Below are 12,777 nucleotides of genomic sequence, written 5' to 3'. Positions count from 1 at the left end.
AATTCACTAAGCATTTAGTATATACCAGTCACTGTCTTACATGAGAATTACTTTTACTCCTTATCACAAATCTTTATGGGAAAAAGTTGTAACACTACAGAAGAAAGGCACAGAGTAGTCTAGTAAGACATGGAACCAAGACTCAATCAAATACTGATGCTGGAGCCCCTGCTCTTAACCACTACCCTCCACTACTCCCTGGATTTGTAAAATACATGGCTTTCACTAGATCTGTAGTCCTGGGACTCTTATTAGGCAAGGAGACTTTAAGACTATCTGATGAAAGTTTTGTAAAATCTCTACAGACACATATTCTACACCATTTCAGGAGATTTTCATGTATCTCTGAAGCAGGTTAATGGAATTCAAGGTAAGCTCCTGGACTTTTTAGACTAGCACAATTCTATTATATATCATGAGAATCCAACACACTATGAAATCCAACACACTAAGGGTGTGGTTGAACCACCAACCACATTCAATGCCAGCCAGAGGCCATTGTCCAAGAGAATTCCATTGCCATGGAATAAAAAGCAAAAAAGAGGCAGATAGGTTTAAAGTTTCTAGAATGTTCACATCCCTTAAGTGACTAACACTTATGAACTCCAAAGGTTTTCAATATGAGAAGTATTAAAATTACACAGGTGTGCATGCTGCCATAGCAACAGTCTAAATAATAGTTCTTCATAAAAAACACTGAATGCATGACACACATTTTGGGGAAAAACATTAAGATGTGAATCAATGCTTGTTCATGATGTCCTTTCTATTAGATTATATTGAAATTCCATTGTATGTATCACATTGTTTCCTAATTACTACATAATCACAAGATATCTAATAGTTCATAAAAGTATCTCTTTTCAGAACTCAGTGTTAAATAACTCACTGTTATTTAAAAGTGGTTCATTGTCTCCTATCTGCAAGTATGGTATTTTTTATAGGCCTGAATCTGATGCCATGTTCAGATTGTCAAACTAAAATGCTAATGCATTGTTTGTTAACACTTTTTTTGATTATCACCTCCACTAAGAGACCATTTCAGGCCTTGTTTTTTTCTAACAGCTCCTCGTGAAAGTCTAATATTTCATATGCACTATATTCTGTGTATCTGTTCATGGACTGTGGGTATATCTGAGCTTTACACATTTAAAAATTAAAACTGTTTTTCTCCCTCAAAACCAATTTTCACTCCGCTAAAGGCAAGATCACCCCTTTGAAAATGTATGTGCTGTACATTTTCATAAAAGCAAATTTTATGTAACAATGATTTTGTAAAGCATCATATGAAAGCTTTTTATAATCCTAGTATTATACTAACTCTTGACAATCAAAAATGAAAAAAAAAATCCTCTAAGCAGTTTATACTCAAGACAGACAAATGTTACATCAAAATAAAATGCTGTAGAAACAATCTTAAGTCACCTGGTATTATTTTGAGGTCGTATAGTTACAAGCGTAAAGAGCCAAAGAATACTCTTTTGTTTCTGTTATTTTACCCAGATTAAGCCCCTGTGAGTGGGACACAGTAAATACCTGATAAAGCTAAGTTGACTTTAATTTTCAAAACTGCTTAACTAATGTTTCTTAGATGAACTTTGCCAGTAAATGAATGCATCTTTTCTATGTATATATAGTGCATAAAGCTAACAATTAAAAATTAAAAATACCTTTTTTATCAAACCATAAATATGTATAATAATTTGAGGCTTTCTAGTGTTTGAGAGAAGAGATATTTTAATTAAAACAAATGTAAGACTAATGCTTTTAGTTAACTAAGTGGTATCAGATAGATATTTGTATGGATCAACTGACAAACTGATAGTTCGGTAGATGGATTGATGGATGGATAGATAGATGAACAGATAGATATATACATATAACAGTTGTTTATTTTATTTTGTAGCTTCTATTTGGGAAACTAATCCTGGCACAATAAGAATTTTTTCCAACCAAGTTACTGCCACCTTTCTTATAGAATCTGATGAAAGTGATTATGTTGGCTTTAATGCAACATATACTGCATTTAACAGCAGTGAGCTTAATAGTAAGTATTATTTATTTTTTGGCTTTTTAATTTTTAGATGCTTTAATGTTATAATGGAATTTTAAAGGTAGCAGAATCTAAAATTTTCATGATGTAATTTTATAATGAGTATCTTGTATGTGCATCTTTCTCTTCTTAGAACTTAAAAAGAAATGAGAAATTGGACAATGGTTTACCTTTTTCAAAGGAATCAAATAACCAATTTGAGAAAACTTATAAATCACTATAAAATCAAATTAAAATTTTATTTGCTGCAAGCATTGCAAGTTACAAAATACTAGCATAAAACTAATTCAGAGAAAATTCTACATAAACTTAATTTGGATCAAGGTATTAAATTTAGTAACAGGAGAGAGAAAAATATGGAACAAAGTTTATGTGGGTGAACCAATGAAAACAAGATGTAAAACTTAAAAAACTAGAAACTTATATTTGCTAATACCCTGACAGAGTATAGGAAATGTATTAATTTAACACAGTTGGCAACAAAAAGCTGTTTTAAAAAAAATAAATAGAATTCAACAGAGTTAAGAGCAATAAAAAAATAATGATTTTGTACATACCACTGAAGTATAAGCTGTATAAGGTTAGATTATTTTCAATACAATCTAATATAACTACTCACATTATGGACTAAATTTTTTTTGACTCCTTCTTTTTTTTCATTCACAGATTATGAGAAAATTAATTGTAACTTTGAGGATGGCTTTTGTTTCTGGGTCCAGGATCTAAATGATGATAATGAATGGGAAAGGATTCAGGGAAGCACCTTTTCTCCTTTTACTGGACCCAATTTTGACCACACTTTTGGCAATGCTTCAGGTATAATTCATTTAATTCAGAAGTCAAAAGGATTTTAATTCATAAATCAAAAGGAAAGAGGTATGTGTTGTACTGCAGTGTAAAGTGAGCTGTATTAAATGCAAAAGTCTTTTTGGGTTTTTTAAAAATTCAATTAATTAAATGAAAAATGGTAATCAAACAGGCAAGTAAAAGTGAGTGTGTTTCGAGAAATATATTGGTTTACCCTATATATTTGCAAAATGTTGAAAAGTACACAGAGGCCATTAGAGACAAGACTAGGTTGTCATCCTAGACTTGCCACTTATTATTAACTAAGTAGACTTGAGTGAGGCAGTTAGCTTTTCTGAAGTTTGGTCTATGTTGTCTTAATTTCGTTTTCTGATTGTACATTGCTAGTGCACAGAAATAAAATGGATTTTTGCATATTGATCTTAGACCCAACAGCAGTCCTGCTGAATTTGTTTGTTATCTCCAATGTTCCTTTAAAGAATTCCTTAGCATTTTCAACATACAAGATTGAAACAAATATACATACATTCAACATACAAGATTGAATCTATCTTGAAACAAAGATAGATTTGCTTCTTCTGAGAAGCTCTATGGAAGTCTGATTCTAAAGCACGCTAATAGGGCAAGGTTGTGATTTCTAAGTACATTTTTCATCTGAATGAGATATTAGAATTGATGCCAGGTGGAAATATTAGAGACAATAATATTTTGCTGAGAAACCAGAAATCATGGTGAAATATTAGAAGCTAAAGAACTTGTAGTGGGAAGATCAATCATGAAAGTCTAGGAACATATATTCATAATACCAAATATAATCACTGAAGTGAGAGTTACAAATCTTAGAAGGAATGTATAAGGAAAATTACAAAAAAAAACAGTGAAAAGTTGTGAATTTCTATAATTTTCTTAGTCAAAATTCATCTTATAGTATGACTTGCTGATAAGTTACTGATGAGAATACTGTCTCATTCAAACAAACGTTAAAAGCCATCTCTAACCAGCTATGGTTCTAGGCATTAAGGATACAGGTCATATACAGTAACTTCCACAAAGTCTGTCCAAAACCTCCAAGTTGAAATTTTTTTTCCCTTAAATATTGTAAGCACCTCTTCCGTTTTTCCTATTGTATAGCATTATATTTACTCACTTATTTGTTTCTTTTTACCACAGTATTCTTTTCAGGGACAAAAACCTAGTCTCTTTTAACTTTGAATTAATAGGGCATGTATTAGTCTATTTTCACACTGCCATAAAGAAATACCCGAGACTGGGTAATTTATAAAGGAAAGAGGTTTCATTGACTCATAGTTCTGCATGGCTGGGGAGGTCTCAGGACACTTAACAATCATGGCAGAAGGGAAAGCAGACACGTCTTATGTGGCTGCAGGCAAGAGACAGTGAGTGTGTTTAGGAAGAAATGTCAAACACATATAAAACCACCAGATCTTGTGGGAACTCACCATTATGAGAACAGCATTGGAAAAATAGCCCCCGTGATCCCATCACTCCCACCAGGTCCCGCCCTCAACACATGGGGACTATGTAGATTACAATTGGAGATGAGATTCGGGTGGGGACACAGAGCCAAACCATATCAGGTATTCTCAGTGCATGAATGTAATTAACATGCAAAATTATTTTTGAATATGTAAATAAATATCTACAACTTTGACTCAAGTAATTTCTGAATAAGTTATTGACTGAATAAAATAGTTTCTAAAGTTAACAAACATTCTAAGCAAATTGGCATTGCAATTTGGTATTAATGACCAATTACAAAGATTAATATTCCTGATTTTAAGACCTGAAAATTAAGTGGTTGATTTAACATAAATTGTGAGTGACATTTAGTTAAAGGACTTTAAAGAGTTAATTTTTTTTCAAGATAGAAATATATCTGACTAATCCTACTTCTTTAATGATATCCCTAGAATATCAAAATATGGTTCATCACACTATTTCAACTTAATGAAAATAGATTTTAGTGAAAAGTGACTACTTTAATATATTTCAGAGTCATCAGTAAAAGCCCCTTCAAATGTATTATTTTGTTCTTTTATTTAAGAAGCATTTATTGAGCTCCAGGCCTTATTCAAGTCATTCAGAATATATCTGTGAACAAAATAAACCAAATTTTCTGTTCTCATGAAACACAAATTCTAGCAAGACAAAACAGAAAATAGGAAATATATATATATATATATATATAAAATAATTAATTGTTTCTTGGTGTGTTAAATGTGAATAAGTACTTTGGGAAAACGTGAAGCTTTGTAAGAGGATGGGGAGGACGGGGCTAAGATGTTGTTACAAATTAGAAGGAGATGATCAGTAAGTCTCATTGAAAAAGTGACATTTGAATCAAAACTGTAAGGAATTGAAAGAATTAGCCACACAGATTATTCCAGGCAGAGGGAACATGACTGATCTGTTGAAAGATAGTTTGTGCGAGGGCAAGAGTGTTGAAAAGAGACTGGTGGAAGGCCATTGCCTAACTAGAGAAGAGGTCATGAGACTCAGATCAGTGGGAGCAGATGTGGTGAGAAAAGGTCAGATTCTGAATATAGTTTTTAACTGAAGCCAACAGGATCCAGCTAAATGAGTCACCAGTGTGGGCCTTCACATAAAAAATGTTCTTTATGTAAATGGCCAACCCCATAAGACAAAAAACGTTTAGTGTTGAAAATGATGACATGAATACTCTCATACATAATTAATCTTCTTTGAATAAGTTATTTCCCAGAGCCTGATTCTCCATGGAAAAATCACTAATTGTACAGCTGAAAACTAACCCCTACATGATAATCACCCCAACTCTCTGAAGGGGTCTGGCCTAAAACAGTCAAATAATCTGATTTTTTTTTTCTCTTTACTGTAATAAAAAAAAAGTTTCTACCACACTTGGACAAGAGTAGTTAGAGGAAAGTGCAAAAAGCATTTATATCTACTGACTATGACAGATACCTTTTATGTGGTTGAAATCTCTGATGTTCAAATTATCATTTTTCTGCTTTTATGTCATCCTAATAAGAGATAAAATAACTCCACTGATATTTGAAGAGCATAAGTACATTAAAGGGGAAAATGGTTTCAGCTTGCCAACAGATTAAATAACTAAGGAAATAAGATGAAACTGACCAAAGTGAAACGGGTTGAATGTCAAGTGGAGGTTTTAAATAGTCGGGTCTGAAATGAAGTCTCAGGAGAAAGCGTAGTAGCAGGAGATTTTTAAAATTAGACAAGTCATATAATGAGGACAGATGATAGGGTTTAATAGGTCCTCTCCAACTCCCATACCTGTGATTTCATAATCAACCAGTCATTCCTCTCCAAAGGGCGTTTTTCTTCTAGCCTGCTTTTTTATGTGTCAGAACATCCTATCTCTGAAATGAAAGAGAATTAAATATTTCTCGATGTTCCTCTTATCCAGGCAGGTTTGTTGTTTGTATTGTTGTTTTGTTCTTTGCCTTTACCTTAAGTGACAGAAAAGACTAAATGAAACAGATAAACTTTGAATTAATACTGCTTTAGGTAAGAACACCTAAGGCTCTTAATTTGTCTAGTCCTTCTGAAGAACTCTCTTCTGGTGAAGCAATGGCTTCTAAATCTCTGTATTGTCAGCAGTCAGGGTTTCTCTGTACCTCTTAGAAGCAAAAGGAATTGGTCAAGAAGGTGGTGTTGAGGTAGAACAGCATCTTGAGGTGCTCACAAGTGGCCCATTCATTTAGAAGGCTCAGGAAAAATGAGATTCATAATATGTGGAAACTTCAGAAATATAGGGATCGCAGAGGACTACATAGCTCAAATAAAATGTTTCTTTCGTTTCCTTTACCAATGAAATTGCAATTGTTTGTAATACTGTGGGAGGTAGTATAGTTTACTTGTAAAAACCATTGAAATATAGACCCTGGAGTCTTAGCCAGGTTTAAATCTTAGCCCTGCCATTTAGGCAAGTTTCCGATCTTCTATTTCTGCCCCAATTCCCTTATCTGGAAAGTGAGGTTGAGGACAATAGGACCTGCCATTAAAGGCATGTAATAAACATTAAATTGATTGCTATGTTTAGGAAAAAACTCTGAAAAATGCCTGACACATAGGAAGTGCTATATAAATGTTAGGTATTATAACTACTTTCTTTTCATACTGCAAAAGTATTCAAGAAACATACATTGGCTGTGGTACTGTTCTAAGTCATATGTTGGGGAGGAAAATAGTCACTCTGCTCAATTTTCAAAATCATATTAGTTCTTTTAGATATCTTCATTTAACTTAGCATATAAACTTTTTCTAAAATAAGTGTAACTTTAATGTTTTAAAAGTAATATTTTTATTTTCTTATCTTTCCTGTGATGTTGAATTTTAGAAAATATTATTACTTTCTAAAATTGATAAAATCTGACTGAATTTAGGCCATGCATCAGTTTAAGCTTTTAATAATATTTATCTACTAGGTTCAGCTAATTTTACATATGTACTTACAAATCATGAAACAATTTGCATCAGCCTATTTCCTTCTTGAGAGGGATTTCTAGGATCTCAGGAAGTTCTACTATCTCTCCAGTTTCTGCTATCTGTATATCAGATCAGCACATGCTCCGAAGTTTTGCTTTTTAATTAGGATGTTGGGTGGAGAGAGGCTAGGTTCAATTCATGAAGAGATAAGCAGGAAAAAAGTGATGGAAAGAAGTTTTAAGAAAAACCTAATAGTTCAAAAAAGAGATCATTACAAGCTTAAGTAAACAAAATGTATTCAATTTTCTGGGGCTTATTCATTTGTTTAGAGACAGGATCACTCTGTCTCCCAGACTGGAGTACAGTGGCATAATCATAACTCACTGCAGCCTCAAACTCCTGGGCTCAAGAGATACTCCCACCTCAGCCTCCTGAGTAGCTGGGATCACAGGTGAATTCTACCACACTCAGCAATTTTTTTAAATTTTTTATAGAGATGGGGCCTCATTATGTTGTCAAACTCCCCCTTCTCTTTTTTGTAAAAACAGCCACAGCTATCATTATTATTAGTATAAGGTGGCCTCTTTTTTTAAATTAAATGATCTTCCTGCCTTGGACTCCCAAATTGCTGGGATTACAGATGTGAGCCACCATGGCTGGCCAATATCCTGGGTTTTAAGTTGACTGAGACTGATTCTAAGAGCTCTAGAAGACATTTCAAGGAAGTCAAAGGGTTTTAAAAGAAATTATTTTTGACCATATAAATTCCCATGTGGTTATGAAAAAATCTCTTTAATTGTTCCTTTTATGTAGAAATTTAATAAATTTAAAAGCAAAGCAAATCTGTAACAAAAATATGTTAAACAACAGACAGCTAATTCATATCATGACAGAAAAAAAATGAACAAAGTGTCTTTCTTGTTTCCAAAAGTTCTAGCAAGTTTAAAAAGTCACATATAAACATAAATAAAATATACAACAGGCTGGGTGCAGTGGCTGATGCCTGTAATCCCAACACATCCAAGGCAGGCGGATCACCTGAGATCAGAAGTTTGAAAGCAGCCTGGCCAACATGGCGAAACTCCATCTCTACTAAAAATACAAAAATTAGCCGGCCATGATGGCGTGAGCCTGTAGTCCCAGCTACTCTGGAGGCTGAGGCAGGAGATTCACTTGAACCACTGGAGGCAGAGGTTGCAATGAACCAAGATTGGCTACCGCACTCCAGCCTGAATGATGGAGTGAAACTTCATCTCCAGAAAAAAAATATATACACTACAGAATATGCCGAATGACATCAGAGAAGTACAAAGTGCCACTAAGAATTCAAAAGAAAAAGTGGTTACTTTTAATTGGGAGGCTTTCTGAAGGAGATGACAGTTTGATTTAAATGACCTCAAAAAATTGATACTATTTTAACAAGGTACAATTGGAAGGGGAAGTGGAAGGACGTAAAAGAGAAAAAAAGAAGACACAAAGTGTCAAAAAATTTCTAGGTGTTTGGAAATATTAAAATTATCTAATTTTGCAGAAGTGCTCTATGGAAATAGATGAAGTATAGGTGCAATAGCCGGAAAATGACATTGAGGTCATAACACAGGGGCCTCAAATATCAGACTGTATTTTTGTATTTGGTTTAATAAGAAATAAAGAGATAATAAAAGATCTTGAATAAGGGTCTAATTTGATTGTGCATAAGAAAGTATTATTGAGCAATGGTGTAAGAGATGATTCCCAAGAAGAGTCAGAGAGCTAGAAGTGAGATGCACTTGGAAATAGTGACAATGATGGTCTGTCTTCAGTAATAGTTCCATGCATTGGGATGTTTCTACTCTGCTCCCTGGTGAGATAGCCCAACAGACATGTTGTGTGAATGTGAGTTTCCATACTTTAAGTGTAAGCAACTGAATGTACAGCTAATTAATAGCTTCTCAAATTAAAGAAGCAAACTGAAACTGTGCCTTAATAAAATTATTTAAGGAAAAAAAAGTGATGGATAATCTTGAGAAGACTTAGGAGAGATGTAATAGTGGCCTTTAAACTTTTGTGGAGCTAACAAATGTTATATTGTAAATAGTCCCACAAGGCAAAATTAGTTATAATAGGTGCGTATAAGCTTATTTTTTTAAAAAAGAAAATAATTTTCTAATCATGTTGAAACGGAATGGGATGCCTTGGAATACAATAATTTCTTCTGCATCTGGCATCTGTTAACCAGAGATCAAGTGATCCCTTAGGGAAAAATGTTATAGATGAAATTTAAGGACAATTAGTGGTTAGACTAAGTACACTTTTATGTAAACTACAAATCTCTACTCTTAAATTTTAGCATTTTATAAAGGCTTTTATTCATCTTCTAATTTGTTAACTAAAGAATGTAGCTGATATCACAAAAATAGCAATTTAATGTTATATATTATTTTACTATATTCAATAATATGCAATTCTATATGATATTTACTCTAGGCAAGATTTATAAGGTACTATAGTCTACATAATTAATTATGTTTTACCTGATCACTGACAAAAGAAGTCATAGCATCATATTTTGATCATACTGAAAACTCCAAATATATTACTGCTTACTAAGTGAAAAACAGATTCAAAATATTTCAAATTAATTATAACTATTGACTGTGAACATGGCCAAACATAAATAGGAGCATGATGTGTGTTTATATAATTGTAGCTAATTAGAAATTTTTCTGAATAGGTTAACCATTTGAGTATTTATTCATGATATTCAGTGGATTTTTTTTTTTTTTTTTTTTTTTTGAGACAGAGTCTCACTCTGTCTCCTAGGCTGGAGTGCAGTGGCACCACCTCGGCTCACTGCAAGCTCCACCTCCCGGGTTCACGTCATTCTCCTGCCTCAGCCTCCCGAGTAGCTGGGACTACAGGCGCCCGCCACCACGCCCAGCTAATTTTTTGTATTTTTAGTAGAGACGGGGTTTCACCGTGTTAGCCAGGATGGTCTGGATCTCCTGACCTCGTGATCCGCCCGCCTCGGCCTCCCAAAGTGCTGGGATTACAGGAGTGAGCCACTGCTCCCAGCCATTCAGTGGTATTTTAATTATTTCTTCCCCAGTTATGTTCTAAGTAATCAAAAGTAAGGTAAATTCAAAAGCGATTTGGAGTTGTGCATTTAAAGAGTGGATTCTGGGACCTCTCTTCTGTATCTAGGCCACTCTTCTCCATGCAGTCATATAATTAGAACACTAACAAAATGGCTAAGATATGTACTCATGAAATATTACAGCATTATATAAACTAGGAGTAATGTGTTAATATAAAATGTTAAACACATTATTAACAGTTTGTCATATAAAGCAAATTAATGTGTGCATATTACATTTATTAAGCCACTTGACCATAATTTCACCTTGATAAAACACTCATTTATTCTGAATAATTTTTGCCTCACTGGTCTAAATATGCATTGATATACCTACAGGCAGTTCTACTAGCTTCTTTTCTTTATGCCTTGTTCTTACTTTGCATCTCGTAAATGAATGAGTTTAAAGTTTATATGCAACATTGCCTATATTTTTCTGTTGCAAAGCACAAGAGAGAAGATGCTTGATTTCAAGTAAACACTAAATTTCATCATCTCATAAAAAATTGCATTCCAATGAAATTAGATTAATCCAACATCACATTTGCTTTATATAATATTTAGTTACATGATTCTCACTGTCATAATATGTGAGCAGGAAACTAAGAATAAAATAAATTCCCCTAAGAAAATGTTCAAAATGTTATCCGAACAACCCTTCGCAAACTTCAAATGACTGAAATCATTGGTTGGAATAATGAATTTCAGACCAAAAATCACTTTATGCAGTGGCTTGTGCTATTTTGAAAGCTTTTATACAGATTAGCATGCTTCCTGCTTCTCAGTGATCTGATTACTTATCGTTCATAGGAATAAAGAAAGATAAGACTGTTTTAAAATAAGGCAAGTTCTTATTTAGAGATATGAAGTGTTCAGTGAAATATAAAACTGAAAATCTTAGAAACTCTTAAATTTGCCTTCAAATTTGTATTTAAATATATGTGTATATTCTGAGTTAGTCTACCAGCATCTCTAAATATCCTCATGTGAATTAATCAAAATATCTAGTAAACTAGAATTAAGTCAGGAATTGGACTGCATAATTTAGTGACTCATAATAGGTCAGAATTTTATATATCCTTGGTGGTACTCCACTTCAAGACTCTTGTTTAATAAAGTGGGAGACCCAGTGTTAAGCTATTTTTGTCAATAACAATCTGTTATGGCAAAAATACTGCTTTCTGAGCTCGAGTCTAGTGTCCTGTCCACTATATTAAAATACATTTCCTTAACCTTTCTTCTTAAAGTTTTTCTTTCCTGCTTACAAAGTCTACTTGTCACACAATGAAAATGCAATATTTAAGTGAAATAAATTTTTTTTGATATTTTTACAGGATTTTACATTTCTACCCCAACTGGACCAGGGGGGAGACAAGAACGAGTGGGGCTTTTAAGCCTCCCTTTGGATCCCACTTTGGAGCCAGCTTGCCTTAGTTTCTGGTATGTTGTAGACACCTGTTTAAACGCTGTCTTTTTTAATGGGTAACATTGCCTTGCTCAGGCCACCAGGCTCATATTTCACTAAGATGTTGGCTAAAGTTTTACTGCATATACTATTACTTTTCCCAACTGATAAGCAATAAAACATTGATAGACACCTCTCCCCATCCCCAGCAACTCCAAAACCCAGAAGGAAAAAAAAGATTATTTCAAAGAAAGTAAAAAATTTAGAAAAGCTCTGAAAAGGACTTATTCTAATGTTGTAGGAATCCAAACATTTTTGCTTCTTTCCAAACTAGGTATCATATGTATGGTGAAAATGTCCGTAAATTAAGCATTAATATCAGCAATGACCAAAATATGGAGAAGACAGTTTTCCAAAAGGAAGGAAATTATGGAGACAATTGGAATTATGGACAAGTAACCCTAAATGAAACAGTCAAATTTAAGGTTTGCAAAATACTTTATTATTTATATTTGTATTCTTTTTGTGGTGGAACAATTATATTTATAATGAAACAGTAAAAAAATTAATTTATTATCTGAAGATAATCAAGTCACTTTCTCTACTTGCCCAATCTACCTCACATTTTACCTTGGAGTATTTTATTTTTATTTATTCAATAGCCTATTAAAAACCATCATTGAGGAACAATGTACTAATGAAAATACAGCTTATAATGGTCCATAAAATACATCGAAGTCTTTTAGAATATTTCAGCTTCCTTCAGCAACTTTCTAGTATAGGCCAACCATTTATCTCTAAGCCCTCTGCCTACCTACAATTTTCAGCTTTTCACAAATACCACCTAGGTCAACCCTGCCCTTTTCTATGCCTATGCCCATAGGCATCCACCCACCCTGCCCCACTCTGATTTAATCTCCACGTATTTCCTTTAGAAACAAATTA

The 12,777-nt window shown here is 33.5% G+C and overlaps 1 protein-coding gene across 1 annotated transcript in view; it reads left to right on the top strand.

Annotated features, from left to right (window-relative positions):
* TMPRSS15 (transmembrane serine protease 15) overlaps nt 1-12,777 on the top strand; it is a 136,332-nt gene that overhangs the window by 49,939 nt on the left and 73,616 nt on the right. The window contains exons 10-13 of the mRNA XM_055373826.2: nt 1,907-2,047; nt 2,720-2,869; nt 11,762-11,867; nt 12,167-12,317. Of these exons, the coding sequence (XP_055229801.1) occupies nt 1,907-2,047; nt 2,720-2,869; nt 11,762-11,867; nt 12,167-12,317 (548 nt within the window). The remainder of the gene's footprint in view (nt 1-1,906; nt 2,048-2,719; nt 2,870-11,761; nt 11,868-12,166; nt 12,318-12,777) is intronic.

The sequence above is a fragment of the Gorilla gorilla genome, chromosome 22 (assembly GCF_029281585.2).
Source record: "Gorilla gorilla gorilla isolate KB3781 chromosome 22, NHGRI_mGorGor1-v2.1_pri, whole genome shotgun sequence".
Lineage (NCBI taxonomy): Eukaryota > Metazoa > Chordata > Mammalia > Primates > Hominidae > Gorilla > Gorilla gorilla.
The sequence above is the reverse complement of the archived record's forward strand: the minus strand, read 5'-3'. Positions and strand labels throughout refer to the sequence as shown.